Below are 21,209 nucleotides of genomic sequence, written 5' to 3'. Positions count from 1 at the left end.
TACCTTCTATCTAAAATGAAAGCACAAAAATCATTAAGCTCAACAAATTTTATAACTCTTAAAAAGCCTTTAATGATGCCTCAATTATGATTATGACTAGGTTCATAATAATAATAATTTAGATCCCAATGAAGAATCCTTACTTCACATAACTATAGGATACTTAAGCACTGATACCGATTTGTCATTAGATTTGAGAAATACGTAGGCTTGGTCCTTATAGGTTTAGGCCCCTAAACTTGATTTCCCTTAAATTCTCCACCTTTTGAAGCCTGAGCCTTAAAGAGTTTAGGACTTGACCTATAAGCTAATTTTAGAAAAAAATTAAAAAAATCCAACATTATTCAAAAGATTCAAGCATCTTTGTTTAGTACTTCCTTCATCACTTAGAAGGGAAATCAAATGCTCATTTTAGTGAGCTTTGTGGCAAGGAAATAGAATCACTATGATAACAAGTGAGTTGGTGGCTAGCAAACCAAGGACTTATTCATTAAATCATATACTTGTACAAGTAAAAAAAAAAAGAAATAACATAATGGTTTTCAAATAAGGTTAAAATTAATAATCCATTCTCAATAGGAATAGGCACCACTATCAATCCACAAGCAATGCCCTTTTTGCCCCTTGAATCAAAGCCACTTGTGCCATCACAATCCTGCTAGGAATAAAAGGAGAATTAAAGGAAGAGCAATTTATCCAATCATTCAACATCTCTTCTTGACCACACATCACAAGAATCCAAACCCTTCCTACTAATTCAACTTTGTCATGATTCAACCTCTCACATCCACTATCCTTTAAAGTTAGAGTACCTAAAGGACAAGACTAGATTATTAGAGTCAACACTGTTATAGTAAGGGATGACGGAGGCAAGATCGAGATCTAGACTCCATAGGTGAGGTATGTCGTGATTGAGCAAGATTTAGACTTTGAGAGGTTGAGGATAGAGGCTAGTCGAGCGAGAGAGAGAGAGAGAGGCAAGGTTGTAAGGAGAGGGAGATGGAGTTTGAGATAGGGGTGAGATGAAGATGCCAACTTGTTGAGATTGAGAGGAGTAAGCGAGTTCACAAAAGGAGTTGAGATAGTCGAGTGAGCTTAGTGTTTTCTTAGGAAACTCTATGCTATGTATTGTAGTAGGGAAGTAAAAAAAAGTTATAGGAAATTAGAGGGCCACTTGAGCCTGAGCTCTTTTTTCAAGGCCTATCAAAGCAAACCTTGAAAGCTTGGTTTTCCTAAAAAATGTCAATATTTGAAGCTCGAATCCTTGTAAAAATGGGCTTAAAGGGGTAACCCTCTTGGCTTGGCCCTTATTCTTGGCTCTATTTGTCATGCTTAAAAAAATGAGAGTGGCTGACATGGAATATGTAACAAACCTCACACCCCATAAATCTTAACATTGAGAAATTTCCAATTTTGTTTAATCTAGCATATATATTTGTAATAGATTTAGGACCCCTTTCAATACTTTTTCACATTAGCAAAAGTTTTAAATTTTTTTTGTAGAAATTTTGGTAAAATATCCCTATAAATAAGATATCTCAAAACTTCTGGAATAGAGTTTTACAACAAGAATGGTAGCAAGGCGCTTCACTCCTATCAGAAAATTGACAAGAAGATATATTTTTACCTTTATATTTAGAATTTCTTCTAATAGATATTTCACCAAACACCTCCAAGGCATTAGTGTTCAAATTGTAAATATTAGCTTTTTTCTTCTCAAATCTCATCCCAACATTTTGATTATATTATAACTTATCTTTCCAACTCTTCTCTAACACATATAACTAAACCTTAATCAAGATTGTATATACATATAAACACAACTTTGAATTCTTGTATTTTGCTCGAGTTTTGCTATAGATTCTAGCACTTTTTTTTAGTATTTTAAGTCCCTACACTTTTGATTTTTAGTGTTCTAGATCCTTATAACACCACTTAGGGAGGAACCTAGAATATTAAAAAAAAAAGTGTAGAGACTTAGAATACAAAAAAAAGTACAAAAATCTATGGCAAAACTCGAGCAAAATATAAGAACCTAAAGTTATGTTTTCCCTAATTTTATATCATCCGTTTTATTGAACACCTTAAGTGCATCAATTTACAACCATTCACTCAAACTTCCTAAACTTTAAATCTTACCCAAAAATTTCAAAATACCAATATTTAGATTTATGATACTGTTCAAACTCCACATCGATGACCAATCAAATTTAAGCTCAAAAAAATTCAACCAAAACAACACAACTGAACAAGTAAGCAAAGAAGACTCTCCCTCTCTCTCTCTCTCTCTCACATAGAGATGCAGAGAATGAGTTCCACACTCCAGCCACGAATGATGCCAACAAAGAAGGGAAGGAGGATTTCAGCGTTGCAGATGTATTTGAAGAGGCAAGCATGAAAATGGCCTCCCCCTAATCAAATCAGCAACAACAAATCCAAAGAGGAGAAGAATCTAGTATTGAGAAGGAAAGGAAACTGAAGCTCAGAACTCACGATACTGAGTAAAGTTGCAGGACAAGGAAGAAGCATAATCTCCATGCCCAAAACGGAAATTTGCGGTGACTCACTAGATGGTGATGAAGGGAGGATGAAGACGAAAATAAGAGAGGAAGGAAGGGTTTTAGATAAAAATCTCTTTGTGTACCATGAAGTTTCGAACTCAAATCATATAAATAAACACCCATGGCAATATTCACATAGCCACCAATTTGCTATTGTTAAGTCTACTCCAAAAATTTTTAAAAAATATAATTGAAATACATTATCATTAATTTTAATTTAACTTAAATTTATGGGTTATTACATTAAAACTCCTTTGGAGTTTGCTATTAGGTTCTCTAAAAAAGACATGACATATGGAGAATATTATTTTGTAAAATATGATCCAAAAAAAAGATTCTGCTTATCATTTTTTTGAATATTAGTAGTATCTCTGTATTATCTTTTTATTCAAAGTTACCCAATCAATAACAAAAAAGATGCACAATCAATAATTAAACTAAATAACATAAATGAATAGGCTGAGATAAAACATTAAAAAGAGCAACCATTGACATAGGGAATTGGGAAAGCTTGTATATTCTGGTCTATAAGGATTGATATTTGACCAAAGAAATTAACTACATCTTATATTTACCATTAAATCAAAATAAGTAAAACATATAATGAAGCAGTTTCAAAGTAACATAATAAAACCACATTTGTATTAAAAATTAAAATTTTCAATATAATTTTGAAAAAAGACGGAGGAGAAGAGAGAAAGAGAGAATGGGAATTCATCCAAAATATAAAATCCATTTAGATCTTCTGCTTTTTTAATGACCATGTTCTACTAATTCTCAATAATAAAATGTTCCATACCAAATCTCTAATCCAACTAAAATCAATACCATTATCCCAGTCAGTTCAATTTGGACACACAACTCAATGACATGCCTCACTAATATCTCAAAATTTTAACTGAAGCAATCACCCTACCCTTTATCCTTTTTTGTCTCTTCCTCTATCATTTTGTCTCTACTTTCATATTGCCATGTTGGTATTGTGATTGATCAATCACTATAGACTATACAATGGTAGGCTAGAACGTAAACTTTCTGAGCAAAATGTCAATGCCCCTTCTAGGTGTGAAGAAGCTATTAATGAATCCCGAAGCCCTATATAGAGTGAAGGGCATGAATAATATTCCTGACATGATGCACTTATTAAGTATGTTTGATAGTAGCCTATTTCATCAAAACAACTTAAGCCATTTGATTAGGAACATGCTAAACTTTACTCCTTCCAGACTTCATAATTAACTAATTTATGATTTATGAATAATGTTAGTTGAAATCTTAAATTCTTAAAAATGTTAACATCTTTGGATTTACACCCTCATTAAATACTCTATATAAGAGCCTTGATAGTAGTAATTAAATTTTTAATTCATGATTTTTTTAAAAAAAGTAATAAATGAAGTAGGGGTATAGTTAAAAAATAAATATAAAAGTTATTTAATGTCCTATATTTTGGACCAAGTAAGATTTTTAAAAGATGTCTTATATTGTGTTTTATAAAAGGAGTATATTCTTAATCTATCTTCTAATTACTCAATATGAGACTCTTTATCTAACTATTGATGATAGAAAGTTTATACTTTACATGATGTACTTATTATTAGCAACAGAAAACTGTTAACAATATTTTCCTAAATGCCAAATGGATCTTCAAATGGCTGCCAAAAGTCATCCAGTAGTATTAGTTCAACAAGGATCACAAGGAACTACTATTTAAGAGGAAACTAGAGGGAACGTCTCATACACAAAAATATTAAAGCATCTAAGAACTATTGGAAGCATATATGCTCACGGATTGATGAGGAACAACAACTAGGAAAGAAAGATTGCAACAATCGATGATGAGAATAGTGTATCTACAAATAACACTATGGAGTGAATGCAATATTCCAAATGAATAATACTATTTTGCATTAAACCAAATAGATACAAATATCCAGTATATATACACACGAATTTAAGGCAAAATACAACAATACCCCCAATAATCAATAATAATGTAAATCAGCAAATAAAATGAAACCATTACATATCTTCAACACTCCCCCTCAAGTTCAAACTATACAAATCTATAGTTTGCAACTTGCTAAGAAATCTATCATGTAATTTCTTTCCCAATACCTTAGTTAGAATTTCAACCTCCTGTTCTGCTGAACGAACATGATGCAGAGAAATAATCTTCTGCTGTAGTTTCTCTCTAACAAAATGACAATCCACCTCTATGTGTTTTGTCCTTTCATGAAAAATAAGGTTATTTGCAATATGAATGGTAGCCCTACTGTCACAATATACCTTTACTGGCTCTATATTCTGAAAACCCAGATCCTTTATTACCCCTAAAACCTAAATAACCTCTGAAATAGCAATACTAGGTGCTCTATATTTAGCTTCAGTTGATAATTTAGAGACAATTCTTGCTTCTTTTCCTTCCAGGAGATTAAAGAGTCTCCCATTTTTAGCAAATAGCTAGAAACTAACTCCTAGTAGTATGACACATTGCCCAATCTAAGTCACAAAAGCACCTCAATGTTGTACTGTGTCTCAAGCTTAGAAGTATTCCAAGTCCTGGGTTATTCTTCACATATCTCAGCACATTCTTTTTAGCTGCCATGTGAGCCTTTGTTAGAGTTTACATGAATTGGCTCAAACTATGCATAGGGAAAGAAATGTCAAGACGCGTCATTTTTAAGTATATTAACTTACTAATGAGTCTCTTATACTCCCTAGGGTCTTTCAACAGCTCCTCCTTCTTGTTTCTTCCTTCCTTATATGTAGTGAGCTTCAAATTGGAGGCCATAAGTATTGTCAGTGGCTTACAGCCACTCATTCGTGTCATAAACAGCAAGTTTAAAACATATTTTCTCTGGTTCATGACAATACCTCTTTTAGAACGTGCCACTTCAATTCTTAAGAAATACTTTAATAGACCAAGATCCTTTATCTTGAATTTACTATGCAAAAACTCTTTAGTTTCCTCAATCCCAAATTTAGAACTCCCAGTGATTAAGAGATCATCAACATACATAAGGATCAAAACACTGCCATCATCAAAATGCTTAGAAAATAGTGAGTAATCATGCATGCTTTGATTGTAACCACCTAATTTCAGTGCTTGTGTTAGTTTATGGTTCAATTTCCTAGAAGCTTGTTTTAATCCATACAAGGATTTATTAAGTTTACAAAATTTAGTCTCCCCCTTATTAAGGAGACCCTATGGGATAGTCATGTAAACTTCTTCATTAAGATTAACTTGTAAAAAGAGCATTAAAAACATCCATTTGATTCAAAGACCAATTATGTTGAGTAGCCAAGGAAAGTACAATTCTAACAGTCATCATTTTTACCACAGGGGAAAAAGTCTCTTGGTAGTCTATCCCCTCCTTTTGGCTAAATCCTTTTGCTACTAATCTAACCTTATACCTCTCTATACTCCCATCAGCCTTATGCTTGATCTTATAAACCCACCTAGAACCTATAGGTCTCTTACCCTTGGGTAAATCTACTATAGTCTAGGTTTTATTTTCTTCTAGGGCCCTAAGTTCATTGTTCATAACTTCCACTCATTTCTTATTTTATACAGCTTCTTCATAATTCCTAGGCTCACTATCAGCATCAATGGATAACAGGAAGCATTTATGTGATGGAGAGATATAATCATAAGATATTTAACTTTAGAAATAGTAGCAGAACAAATATAATCTTTAGCCCATATAGGAGGCCTTCTCTCCCTGATCAATCTTATTCTATCTTGTTCTAGAGTAGGATGTTTAATTAAGTTGTCTTCTGAAATATTGTGTGGTTCTCTTAATTTATTATCGTATGAATGTTTTTCTGTAATAGGCTGAACAGTTTAAGAATTACCATTCAGTTTTTAAATTTGCAATGAATCATAATCATGCCAAAATATATTGTCAAATGATTATTTTGCCTTACTTTGTATAAAATTTATAACATCTTTAAAAGGAAACTTGTTCTCAAAAAACTTAACATGCCTAGAAATAAAAGACATTTACTTTGTAAATTTAGCAAAATATTGACTCTTTGGATATCCAAAAAAAACACATGGTTCAGATCTAGATTGAAACTTATCATTAACAGTTAAATTTATAGAAAATGCTAGTGAACCAAAAATTCTTAGATTGGTAAAATCAGCAGTTTTCTGATAAACAATTTCATAGGGAGTTTTAAACTATAAGATCATAGATGGCATTCTATTTATCAAATATGCAGCCATCTGAACGCATTCCCCCTAATATTGAATAGGTAAAGTAGATTGTGAATAAGACATCTTGAGACTTGTAAAAGACTCCTATGTTTCCTCTTAACAAACCCATTCTGCTCAGGTGTATAAGGACACATAATTTCATGTAAAATTCCTTTACTTTCAAGGAAAATTTGAAGTTTATTGTTAATGAATTCCTTTCCATTATCAGTCCTAATTCTCTTAACGTGAATAGAAAATTGATTCAAGACATATGCAACAAAATTTTTAATGTAGCCAATAGTCTCATGCTTATGTCTCAACAAAAATAGCCAAGTAGCTCTAGAAAAATCATCTACAACAGTAAGGAAGTATTAGTGTCCTTGATGTGTTGGCACCCTATAAGGTCCCCATAAATCTATGTGTAACAATTCAAAACAAAATGAAGTTTTAATAGAACTAGAAGGAAAGGGAATTTAGTTTGTTTAGACTAAATACAAGAATTATAAAATTTATCATTCAGAAGAGAATCATCTCTTAGCAAATGTAAATGTCTCATTACAGGGAAGGAAAGATGGCTTAATCTGTAGTGCCATAGCCATTCATCAGTCAAGTCATTAGTAACAACATTTTTAATAACATTAGCAGCATAGTTATCAACATTCAAAAAATATAAACCCTCTATCAGCTTACCAGTCACTTTCATCTTGCCACCTTGAAGGTCCTATAACAAACAGAGGTTAGGAAAGAAAGCAACAAGAAAAATTTTCATCCTTTGTTAGCCTAGGAATAGAAATTAAATTAAAACATAATTCAGGTGCATATAGGATGTCTTTTAATGTTATTCCTTTTATGGTAACATTTCCTATATGAATAATTGGGACTCTCTAGCCATTGGGTATTTTAATGTGTTTCATAGGACTTGAATATTCTTTATAGAAATTTAAAAATCCTAAATCACTCACCATGTGAGTGGTAGCACCAGAATCTAAAATCCAATGAATTTTAGGCCAAAAAAGGAAGAATTACGTAAAGCTGTACTAGTAAGGGCGTACGTATTAAGCTCTGAATCCTTCTTCAGCAATTGAAGAATTTGTTGGTACTATTCTTGAGTGAAGGTGGGTACTACAGTTTGCTCCCCATCATGGATGTTTAGTTTTATTTCCTCAAAAACTTTCAAGAAATCTTGTAATTTCAAAGCAGTTCTCCTTAGTATATCCTTGTTTGTGACACTGTGTACATTCCAAGGAAGGATTTCCATGTCCATGTCCTCGATTACCTTGTCCTTACCCTCTACCCACAACCATGGCAATGCCTTTAATCAGTGGAGGCTTATTTGCTCCAACTATATTCTTTTGTGCTTCATCTTCCATGATCATGCTATAAGCTTGGTTCACTGTCGGTAGTGGAGTCATTAAGAGGATCTATGATCTGGCCTGGTTATAAGAATCATTAAGCGTTATCAAAAATTGCATCAAATGTTGCTACTACATTACATCAACATATACTTTCGAGGCTTCACACTTGTAGGAAGGTATCACGACTAAACCAGATTGTTCCTCCCAGAGCTCCTTAAGCTTGGTAAAATAACTAGAAACAAAAAGAGATGCCTGGGTAAGAGAATTAATCTCTCGGTGAATGGAGAAAATGCATGAACTTATAACCTTATCAAATTGTTCCTTCAAGTCGATCCATACAAGATGTGCACTCTAAGAGAAGGCAATTCTACTGGCAATTTCTTTCGAGACAAAGCTCAATAGCCAAGACAGCACAACGGCATTACAACGCTCCCACTGGTTATGTAGAAAGGATCTTGCAATTCTTTCATACAATATCCATCGACTATGCCCAATTTATGTCTACCAAGAAGAATGATCTGTATCTCGCGACTTCAAACAGGGTAGTTCTCTGGTTCGGTGAGTATGTGGGGAACGAGCATTGTCGCCTGAGTGTCCGAGGGATGTAAATAGAGGGGATGGATAAAGTCGATCATTGCAGCCACTGAGCCATCTTTTGGGTTGCCATTCTTCTTATCATTCCACAACCTTTTAGGTTTTTTGGCTTTGTGAGAGACAAGTAGGGTTTGGAAAACATGAGAGAAGTGGACGAGTGGTTACATGAAGAAGGCAGATTATACAAGGAACGCTACATTTGAGCTATAGGGGGAAGACACAATGCATTTAAAGATTGGGCTTCTATGCTTATTCACTTCTTGAAGTCACAACCCATTTCTTGACAAACCATCAAAACCTAAAAGACTCATCCAAAGAATAAGAATTAGCACAGGTTCTAGCTTTAGATACCATGATGAGAATATTGTATCTATAGATAACACTATAGAGTAAATGCAATATTCCAAACGAATAACACTATTTTTCATTAAACCAAATAGATACAAATATCTAGTACATATACAATTAAATTTAAGGCAAAACACAACAATACCCCCAATAATTAATAACAATGTAAATCAGCAAATAATATGAAAACATTACATATCTTCAACAATCGAGGAAAGGAAACCAAACCTTGGAACAAATGAAAGAGAAAGCTTGAGGAGCAACAATGGAGGACCAACTAACGTATCAACAATGCACAGCAACAAGAAACCCACGAAAACATAAACTTACCATATTTTGAGACCCATGACAATGATCCACAACATTTGGACTGTTGAGAATGATAGGGGTTGGCTGAAAATGCTTAGTCATGGTGAAGGGGAGAGGTCTCACGAGAGGAAGAAAGACACAGATCATAAAAATGGAGGCAGACAAAAAGTGTTTTTTTGTATGGCAAACAAAAGGTTTTTAAATGAAACTATATTGCAATTATTTATATAGGCTCAGCTATATAGTCCATAGGATTGAAAAATTTTAAAATGACAAATTTATATAATGGTTACTTAAAGTAAACACAATATAGTTTTCAAGACTATGTAGCAATTATTTGTAAACAACAGATATATAATATGTGGATAAAAAAATAAGACTATAAAATGATTTTTCTTAATAATATCTATTTAGACTCAAAGACTATATAACGGTTATTTAAAATAATCGCTCTATAATTTCTTCACTACTATAGCAATGAGATTTAGTAACATGCATTTTGTAGCAATAAAAAATAAAATGCCATTAACATTGAAGTCAAAACAAAGAGATGGCCTTTTTATTTCAAATGCCACCGCTTATAAATTATTTTTTCATTAATAATTTTAGTAAATAATGAGAGGTGGCATTTTAAGGGTGGAGAAACTCCACCTCTTTTCTGTTTTTACTAAATAATATTTTGTTCATAATCAAAAGCATCAGGAAATGCCACCTCTTTACTCTATCAATGATTTAATATTTTATTTTATTAAATTAAATAATTATTTTATTATATTTTATTTAATTAGTAATTTTAATTAGTATATAATATTATTTAATAAACAAATGAAGAAAGGTGGCGTTTTCAAACTCAAAAACGCCACCTCTCTTCTTTTTCATTATTTAATTATTTTCTATCAGATAAAATATATTTTATTATTATTTAATAATTAAAAAGCATAGAGGTAATATTTTCTAAGCTTGAAAATGCCACATCTCTTCTCCATTATTGATTTATTATTTTTATCTAATTAAATAATTATTTTATCATAATTTAGTTAGTTAGTAATTTTAATTAGAACATCATATTATTTAATAAATAATATATTTAATTAGCATTTATAACTAATATATATGATATTTAATAACTACATGAAGAGAGGTGGCATTTCCAAAGCTTGAAAACACCATCTCTCTTCCTTTTTATTATTTAAATATTTTTTGTACAAGATAAAATATTATTTTATTATAATTTATTTAATTAGTATTAATTATTAATATATTATATATATATATATATAATTTAATAATTAAAAAGCAAAGAGGTGAGGTATTCTGAACATTGAAATGCCACCTCTCTTCTTTGTTATTGATCTAATATTTTTTATCAAATTAAATAATTATTTTATCATAAGTTATTTAATTGATAATTTTAATTAGTATATCATATTATTTAATATGTAATAGAAGAGATGTAATCTTTGCTAAGTTTGAAACACCGCTTCTATACTTTTTCATTAATTTAATATTTTATTTTATCATATTAAATAATTTTTTTAATAATGTATTTAATTGGTGTTAATTATTAATATATATTATTATGTTATAATTATAAAGTAGAGAGGTTGTGTTTCCTGAGCATGGAAAGGCCACATCTTTAACCTATTATTGATTTAGTATTTTGTTTATCAAATTTAATAATTATTTTATTATAATTTATTTAATTAGTAATTTTAATTAGTATATCATATTATTTGATAAATAAAAGTAGAGAGGTGTTTGCTGAGCTTGAAAATATCACCTTTACACTCTATTATTAATTAGTATTTTTGTTTTATTAGATTAAAAATTATTTAATTATAATTTATTAATTAGTATGTATAAAATATATAATTAAATTAATAAATACATGAAGAGAGGTGGTGTTTCCAAAGCTTGGAAATGCCACCTCTTTCTTTTTTATTCTTTAAGTTTTTTTTATACAATAAAATCTGATTTTATCATTATTTATTTAATTAATAATAATTATTAATATATATTACTATTTCATAATTAAAAAATAGAGACGTGTTGTTTCCTGAGCTTGAAATGCCACTCTCTATCCTATTATTGATTTATTATTTTATGTTATCAAATTAAATAATTATTTATTATAATTTTAATATATCATATTACTTAATAAATAAAATTAGAGAGGTGGTTGGTTGAGGTTGAAAATGTCACCTCTATACTCTCTTATTGATTTATAATTTTTTTAGTATATTAAATAATTATTTTATTATAATTTATTCATTTAATATTTATAATTAATATATAATAATATTTAATATACAAAAGAAGAGAGTAGTATTTCCAACTTGGTAACACAACTTCTCTGCCTTTTCATTATGTAATTATTTTGTATAGGATAAAATATTATTTTATTATAATTTATTTAATTAATATTAATTATTAATATATAGTATTATCTAATAATTAAAAAGTAGAGATATAATATTTTAAGCTTGAAAATGCCACCTCTCTTCTCTATTATTGATTTAGTATTTGTTATCAGATTAAATAAGTATTTACCATAATTCATTTAATTGATAATTTCAATTAGTATGTCATATTATTTAATAAATAAAGAAGAGAGGTGGTATTTGCTGAGTTTAAAAGTGTTACCTCTATACTCTATTATTAATTAATATATTATTTTATCATAGTGGAAATCCCACCTTTCTCATTTAAATAATTTTTTAATATTTAATATTTAAAAAATAATATTGAATAAATATATTTTAAAAATAATATTAATTAAAAAAGAATTTAATCTATAAGAGAGAGGCGGGTTTAAGAAATGCCACCTCTCTCTTATATATTAAATTCTTTTTCAATTAATATTATTTTTAAAATATATACATATTAATATTATTTTTTAAAATATTAAATAATAAAATTATTTAAATGAGAGAGGTGGCATTTTTAGGTGATGAAAACGCCACCTCTCCTTATAAATTAAATTCTTTATTAACTTATATTATTTTTAAAATATATAATTGTTAAAATTAAAGAGGTGGTGTTTCTTTTATGAAAATTGTTACTCAATCATGCTTGCAATTTTTTCATTTATTAATTTAATTTAATCTGTAGTCATTTTCATATAATTGTTAGTGACTGATAAGGGCTTCCTTTTTGTTTGATAGGTTTACATGTAATCTCTAACAAATTACATGTAAATCATTACTAAGTCATGTTTGGGATTTTTTTACATGTAATTTCCGTAGTCGCTTTCATGTAATTCTCAATGATTGACAGGTGCTTCCTTTCTGTATGACAGGCTTACATGTAATCTGTCATAAGTTACATGTAAATTATTCCTCAACCATTCTCATAAATTTTTTTCTTATTGATTTACATGGAATTAATTGTCATTTTCATGTAATTATAAGGGCACTCACATTGGGTTCTTTTTATGTATTTTATTTACATATAATTGTTGTATTGATAGGTGAAGAATCAACAATTGTACATAAAAGACAACTAAATTTTTAATTTTACATATTATTATAAACAACTAAATTATGAAAGAAACAATAATAATTCCATTGGTTTTTGTATGTCATTGTGCCAAGTACAAACCAACAAAAAAATGAACCATTGGTATAGTTATAAGGATTAGGACACGAAATTAATTGACACTACACAAAAATAAAACACAACTTAAACTATATATATATATATATATAATGGCAACCACTGGGGCCAAGTTATACTTTGCCATGTAGAACACTATTTTTACACATCAACTAGCATTTTCAAATTTTTGTTAATCAAATCAATTAAAGTTCTTTTTGCTCCTTGTACAAAAATTAAGATATTGAGAAGAGCAAAATCTCTCTAATTCAAGTTTGGACTTCTCTAGTAATGTCTTGGCTGTAAGTTGCTTTACTTCTATCTTTTGACTAAGTTTTCTTGCAGTGCCTACTTGCTCAACTATAATTTTTAATTAAGCTTTCTTCAGCCTCCATCATATTTGCATTGATTTCAACAAGATGAGTCTCCATCTTCTTGGTCTCCATCATCTCACAAGATGTTTGTTAGGATTCTACTTCTTGAAGCATCTCCTTGAGTCAAGAGTCCTCCTCTCAAAGGGGTTGACTACGCTACTAATATGCTTCACGCAAAGCATTGGTGTTGACAAATTTGTCATGGATGCTAGAAAGTATTAGCTTCTCCTCCTCATAATGCTGAATGTTCTCTTTAAGAGAAAGGTCCTTTTGAATAAAATTTTGCACTACAACTAAGGAAGGGGTAGAATTGATGAACTATCCCAAACATGTTTTGAAAATTCTTTCTAGTCAATTGGTAAAGTTTTCAATGGATCAAAAGTACCCTCTGCAGCCTTTCTTATGGACTCATCATCAACAGGATTCATGGACTCAAGTTCAAGTAGAAGATCTTTAAGTGCACTTAATACAGTCTAGTTTTACCTATGTGCTTAGAACATTGGCCTTCTTTCATAGTAAGTGATACATTGGTGCAATTTGAAAGTGATTTTATATATTAGATAAAAAATGTAGTATTAATGATAATAGATAAAGAAGAATATAATTTAGTTTATATGAAAAACAATAATCCCCCACATCTAGATCAACAGATGTAGTGAATTCTCCCTTAGATGACCAATGCTTCTATACAAAACTAAGAGGAAGCTACAATCTAATATAGCATTAATTAATGAAACATGGTGCAAGAAAGAAACTAAAATCAGTTCTCAATATCCCAAGTTTTAACACAACTTATTATTATAACCCCACATATGAAAGCAAGAGCATTTTCAAAAGTTGGAAATATGATATACTAATATGCTACTGAACACTTAAAACTTATAAATAAAGATAATAGAGCTGCTCAATCCCTTTACATATCAGATGCAATACTTTTCTTTTCAAGAGGGCATGTGACAAGTACCAAATAGAAACTGTAAAAATACTTATAGATTTTAGAGGTTTAAAATTTTAAAGCTGAATATATGCATTGTACTAGTGTTGCTTTTGTTGTATTCATTTGGAGGCATTATGGAAGTCTCATGATGGTGTTTGTCATTAACTCTTTATGGGAACTATTTAACATATAAAGTAACAAAGTGCAAATAAAGAATAATTGATGGAATGTAAACCTGTTTTTGAACCTAACAATTGAGGATGGATTCAAGGAAAGGAATAATATGAAGAATATTTGATTTTGAGAGAATCAAGAAGATGCACACCACTTTCTAGTCATTCTTAACCTCATCTGACCAAGTCTTCACTTACATTGCTGATTGCTCTTCCATTGACACCATTTGTCATGGCTACATGATCATCGCTTTGTCTCTATGGTTTTCTTTGATTATCTAGTTTTCCAATGAGGTTGTCTTTATCAAAACTTGTCACTTACAACTCACCTATACCTTAGATCGTCGATGCTCCTTTGTCAAATTCATCCCTTATCATTGACCGTTGCATAGCACTCTAAATACTTGTTATTCTTTGAATCATGCTCAGAAAGAAAGAAGAAAGAATGGTTTTCTTTTTCAAATTTCTTTGTTTAAGACAAGGGCATTTTGGTCAGATGTTAACATTAATGATAAAAAATTAAGCTTGCATCCTTAAAGTATATTTGGTCTTTGGGACCAATTTTGATTCTACCAGGTGTTTTTGACCAATTTTCTCCAATAATTATTGATGATGATGATGATGATGATGATGATGATAGTCGTCATTGTTATTAATTATTAGATACGTATGGCAGTGAAATGATCCGGATCCCGTCGCTGTTGGCACACTTGAGCATACTACTGCAGGAGGGCATATGTACCATGTCATTAGACAAATTAATCGATTTAACATATAATTGATTTTTTTTTAAAAGAAAAAATCAACTTACAAGAATGGGTCCAAAACTCCCTCTCCCAGGCCGACGATAGTGTGGCCCAGATCATGGCCCTACCAAATTTAGCAGGCCATCACCCTTTCGCTTATTCATTTTGTACTATTTTTTGGGTCAATTTTGCATTCTTGGAGCTAAGTCCAGCTCCAATCACTATTCAGGCTTGAATATTGTGAAGAACAACAGCTAACAAAATTAAGTTACATCGACATTTTATTCATCAAATCAAATAAATGAGAAAACTTTATTCGATAACATCCACACAGGAATCAATGTTCGTGAGTATACGCTGCTGACGAAGATCGAAGCCTAGCTAGCGTCACAACAACATTGTTGATAGTAACTCTGCTCACCTTCGACCCACCCAACACGAAGATCTACAATTTGAAGAAAGGGTAAATCTCATATCGCACGTTGCAGCTTCCGCCTACAACTCTGCCACCTTGTTTCCCATCACAACAATTAGGAAGTTCACCGATTGCATCATCAAGACACTTCTTGCAATCCTCGATAGAAAGGTCTCTGGTGCACTGAGTCAACCCATACACTGTCATGTTCTTCGATTCTCCAAGGTTTGCCTCTCCCGCCGCATACATGTTAGGGTTCGCATGAGCTTCCTCGGCAAGTCGGCTCAATAACTCCTTCGTTTTGTAGTTGAAAGCGTCAGGATCACTGACGTTTTGCACGTTGAACAAATACAATTTGTTTGCGTTATCAATGCGGCCAAAGAAATCTTGGTCCGAATACTTGAACAGGCAGTTGTCGTACCAGATTATGGCACCTTTGTTGTAGGAGCATCGTTTGAGGAGTCCGGTGACTGCTTCGGAGACACAAGTTTCGCAGTCTGAGGGAGAAACATCCCCACGACAAAGAGAGAGGCCGTAGGCTTTCTGGTTCTTGTTTTGGCCAATGGATGCGAGACCGAAACCAGTGAGAGGTGTTTTGTAGGTAAGAATTGTAATGAGCGTTTTCAAGTTGGAGCCGAAAGGCGTGTTGGCGGTGAAGTTTTGAGGGTTTGAACAGACATAGGAAAGAGGGTCGGCTCCGAGAGACGTTCGGAGAAGGAGGACCCAGGTTAGGAGGAGGACGGCGGAGGAGATCAGCTTATTTGAAGAAGACATATTGGAACTCTGATGATTTTTGAGTGAGGGATGATTCATAACATGATGATGAAGAGGTTATTTATAGAGAAAATCTCTGATTAAACAGGTTGACATATTCTTCTAACCATGCCGAGTCCACCTACGAAGTTTTACACGACAGGGTCAAAAGTATACGGGCTCCGTGCTGGATGTCTTGGATTATTTTATTAGTCGATGTTCTCTCTGGACTTCACCAAGCTGGACATGCAAGGCAAAAGAGCGTGTGTGTATTGTATGCCTTGTTGGTCAAAAAAATATTATATCTTTGCCTTTTATTTTTAATATAAAAATCCTATTATTCTGATTACCTGGATTGATCATGGATGAATGCTTTTTTGTATAATATTTTAGATTCCCTTGATTGAAAATGGGTAAAACTTTTCAGATTATTTTCATATAGATATAATTAAATGCAAGGGTTTTTAATTAATTTCTTCATAATCAAATACATCATTAAAATTAACTAAATATCGAGAACCTTTTTAATTAACTTCTACTTTCCATCCATTTTGCTTTTACCATACTTTAACTTTTTCTTTTTTTTCCCCCAAAAACATTCTTTCCTTTTAATAAATTGATCCTTTTTATTAAAAAAAAAATATTGAGAACCGTTTTTTTTTGTATTCCTGTAACTTCTTTTGTTTGAATAACTTTCTTATAGTTTGAACCATTAGGTTTATTAATCCCCAAAGGTTAAAATAATCCTTGAATTTTTCTTTAAAAAATGAAATTGAGAACTTTTATATCTTTATTAAAATATTATATAATTTTATAATTAATTATATAATTTGTATAACTGATCAACGTTTATATAATTAGGTTATATTTTTTTATAATGTTTAAACATATAAAATTTTCATAACAAAATTTAATAAGATATAAAAATTACATTAAATCTAATTTTATTTTTTTCTTTTATGGCTAAAAGTCTTGAATGAAATTTTTTATAAACTGTAAAAGTGTTTTTGTTTAAGAAAAGTCAATCATTCATTAATGATTTTAACATTTAAGAATTAGCAATAGATCAAACTATACTTACAAAGGATCTAATTCAAAATTTAAAAAACTATAAGAGCTTGCAGATTAATTTTTCCTATAAGTAATAGGTAATTTTTTAATTTAGAAAATACATTCAAGTGTGAGGGTGTTTGACTTGATATATGAGAAATTTCATATTAAACTTAAAAACACACACAAATATATAAGGACCCATAAACATAAGTTTAATTGAGATTTGAGATTAGTTGTGCTGTCCTTCCCATTTAAACACTTTCACGTTCCACTATACATGGCTCATTTTTCTCATGTCCCTTGTTAAAAGATTTGCCTATTTCTTTTAGTAATGATTGGAAAGCGTGGGGAAAACTTGACATCTTTCAGTAAGAGTAAGGTTGGAATTTGAAACTTATAATTAATAAAAAATCACATTGAAAGAAGTACTCTTATTTAAATTGGCAATACTCAAATATAATGCGATAATATGAGATATTAAATAATTACATGCATGATGTATGAAAAGTGCCAACTTTTTCCAGATATTGATCTTTCATAAGTTATTAAATATACGGTGCACAAGAAAAATTCTACGTGTTTATGGTAAACTTATAATTTTCCGCCCAGAACATATGCCCAATTTCTGTGCAATTTTCAGTAAACGGAGACATGTAAAGAACACAATTAATTAAACAACCACCTTGCTCCCTCGTATTATATAGGGATAGAATATAATTAATTAATTATCAAGTGGTGACGTCATAATGAATCTTTCAAACACGTCGCTCACGAGGCGAGTTCTAAATTAAACAGCTCATCAAAGTTGATTCGGAATCGGGAAATTTTTTTTTTTCACCTTTTTCACTTTCACTGTATTCTTTTTTATTATCATATAATTTGTAGTTAAATCTTCACACTGTTAATATTTTATTATAAATATTACTATCTCTATTTCAAATTATAAGACACTTTTAAAGAAAGTTCGATGTCCTAAAATAAAAGGCATTTTGATAAAAATATGGTTTGATTAATATTCTTTTTCAATACTACCCTTCTCATATATTCTCTCTTTTCAATATTATTATAGCAATAAAGTATTAAATGAATGATATTTTTAAAAATTTATAATTTTGTCTTCAAAAAGTAAGATTATAAAGTATATTTAATAAGTTTTATTAGTGTATGTAATTTTGTCTAAAAATATTTTATAATTTGAGACGAGGAGAGTATATTATAATTGTAGCTCAATCACCAATGCTTTATTATAATTTAATCTAATTTACCCAAATAATGTAGAAAATCAATGGCTTAGGAATATTAGTACAATTTGTATGTTTTATTTATTTGTATGGTAAATAATAATGAATAATCAAAGAAATGAATGAACTTTATTCAACAACATATATGGTGAATGATAATGCATAATCATGAATCCACGACACACGAAGTTCTATACCCTACACTTTGAAGAAAGGGTAAATCTCATATCGCACGTTGCAGCTTCCGCCTACAACTCTGCCACCTTGTTTCCCATTACAACAGTTAGGGAGTTCACCGATTAAATCATCAAGACACTTCTTGCAATCCTCGCTAGAAAGGTCTCTGGTGCACTGAGTCAACCCATACACTGTCATGTTCTTCGATCCTTCAAGCTTTAACTCTCCCGCTGCATACATGTTAGGGTTCGCATGAGCTTCCTCTGCAAGTCGGCTCAACAACCCCTTCGTCTTGTACTTGAAAGCGTCAGGATCACTGACGTTTTGCACGTTCAACAAATACAACTTGTTTGCGTTATCAATGCAGCCGAAGAAATCTTGGTCCGAATACTTGAACAGGCAGTTGTCGTACCAGATTATGGCACCTTTGTCGTAGGAGCATCGTTTGAGGAGTCCGGTGGTTGCTTCGGAGACACAAGTTTCGCAGTCTGAGGGAGAAACATCCCCACGACAAAGAGAGAGGCCGTAGGCTTTCTGGTTCTTGTTTTGGCCAATGGATGCGAGACCGAAACCAGTGAGAGGTGTTTTGTAGGTAAGAATTGTAATGAGCGTTTTCAAGTTGGAGTCGAAAGGCGTGTTGGCGGTGAAGTTTTGAGGGTTTGAACAGACATAGGAAAGAGGGTCGGCTCCGAGAGATGTTCGGAGAAGGAGGGCCCAGGTTAGGAGGAGGATGGTGGAGGAGAGCTTTGAAGAATAAGACATTGGAATTAGGAGGTGATGATGAGTTTTCGGTAATTATGTTGATGGAAGGCTTATTTATGGTGAAAATCTCCAGTTTTGTCTTTTGAGGAAGACGAGTGAAGCAAATTGACATGTTCTATAGAGCATGCTAAATCTGGTCAAAGACAATGTCAAAAGTAAGCTGCGTGCCTGATCTCCTGGATTATTTTATTTGTTGGCGTTCTCTGTAGCCGCATTTCATCAAGCAGCCTGTTCAATATGCCACCCTATAACTTCTATATATAGTTTAAGACATATATGTAATTTTAAAATATGTGAGTCCCAGCTTATGTGTATGTTGTGTGTCATGAATTAACACATCCACTACTTGTATAACTAGTGTTATGAAAACCCTAACGAGATCGATTGGTTCAACTGTTAAACCAAGAATTGGTCATAAGTCCAATTGTGTTATAATTGAGAACTGCCCAACAAGAGAAACAATAAAGAATCAATCAAAATCGACAGAACTAATTGGTGTATTGCTTGAACTGGTCTTATTACTTTTTCTTTTTTATTTTTTAAATTTTAATTCATATTTATAAACTACAACGTACACATATTTATATCTAATAAGTATTAATAAATGAAAAAAAATGAACAAATATGCAAGAAGCGTGTAGAATATGTATGTATGTATGTATTTTAAAATTATAAATTGTAAATTACAAATAAGAAACTAAATTTTGGATTAAAATGATGAAATATTGATATATATATTATCTTTTTTATTTTATATTATTTTGATTGAAATTTAAATGTTTGTTTTTATTATTTTACATAATTATTTGTTTTTATTTTAATTAAGCATATATTATTAAAAATATATTAATTTACAATCCAACAATTAGACCGTGAATCAATACCTTGATTGATTTAATAATTAGTCTAATTTTCTTGACATTATATTTATGTCAAGTTGTGAAAAATTTATGAAATTGGAAATGAGCTGTCAAGTGGCCAAATTGTGATATATTTATGTATTACTATATAATGTGGTCAATCAGATATATTAGGTTCTTTTGGACTTAGTTCAAAACCTAGAATAGTCTAATGAGATTAAGGGATTGATTTCAGCACTTGGATGCACAAGATTTTTAAAAAAAGTGATTTTTTGCACCTGAGTGTTCAACTTTTGATTGGAATATTAGATTATGTCTAAACCTATCTCATTAGCTAGCTTATGAGATAAGCTTTGCATAGGCTCTTGAATCATTCCAATTGGACATTGTATGTGAAAACGACGTATGCCAGAAGTTCATCATTTGTGCTGCTAAATGACAGCAGCAAAATTGGACCTGTGTGCCACGATGCATGACGTGTCAAGTTGAGATGCATGACATAAAAAAGGTCTGGGCTTGTGGTTCTGTGCCATATGCTACGATGCAGGTCTTGTGTGCTGCAATGTATGGCCTTTAATTTGATCTGATTTCTTTATATTTGATGCATGCAATGATTGATATGACTACATTTAGGTTATTTTCACTGAAAATTGCTCAAATGTAATATAGTTTTGATGATTTTGCAAAATGAGTCTTAAGCATAAGCTTTTCAAATAAAGTATTTGATTACTGTTTGGTGTTTGTAAGTGATGATTT

General features: G+C 31.1%; 2 protein-coding genes across 2 annotated transcripts; both read right to left on the bottom strand.

The window, feature by feature from the left end:
* Nucleotides 1-15,377: 15,377 nt before the first annotated feature.
* On the bottom strand, nucleotides 15,378-16,397 carry LOC129314669 (cysteine-rich repeat secretory protein 38-like). The gene has a single exon (XM_054958171.1). It carries the CDS (start codon nucleotides 16,379-16,381, stop codon nucleotides 15,638-15,640), a length of 744 nt encoding a protein of 247 aa, XP_054814146.1. The 5' UTR covers nucleotides 16,382-16,397; the 3' UTR covers nucleotides 15,378-15,637.
* A 2,247-nt stretch (nucleotides 16,398-18,644) lies between these two features.
* LOC129312504 (cysteine-rich repeat secretory protein 38-like) lies at nucleotides 18,645-19,634 on the bottom strand. Its single transcript, XM_054955149.1, has one exon. It carries the CDS (start codon nucleotides 19,591-19,593, stop codon nucleotides 18,853-18,855), a length of 741 nt encoding a protein of 246 aa, XP_054811124.1. The 5' UTR covers nucleotides 19,594-19,634; the 3' UTR covers nucleotides 18,645-18,852.
* Nucleotides 19,635-21,209: the final 1,575 nt, after the last annotated feature.

Source organism: Prosopis cineraria, unplaced genomic scaffold (assembly GCF_029017545.1).
Source record: "Prosopis cineraria cultivar Desert tree isolate PC_DT_omini unplaced genomic scaffold, ASM2901754v1 PC6, whole genome shotgun sequence".
Lineage (NCBI taxonomy): Eukaryota > Viridiplantae > Streptophyta > Magnoliopsida > Fabales > Fabaceae > Prosopis > Prosopis cineraria.
The sequence above is the reverse complement of the archived record's forward strand: the minus strand, read 5'-3'. Positions and strand labels throughout refer to the sequence as shown.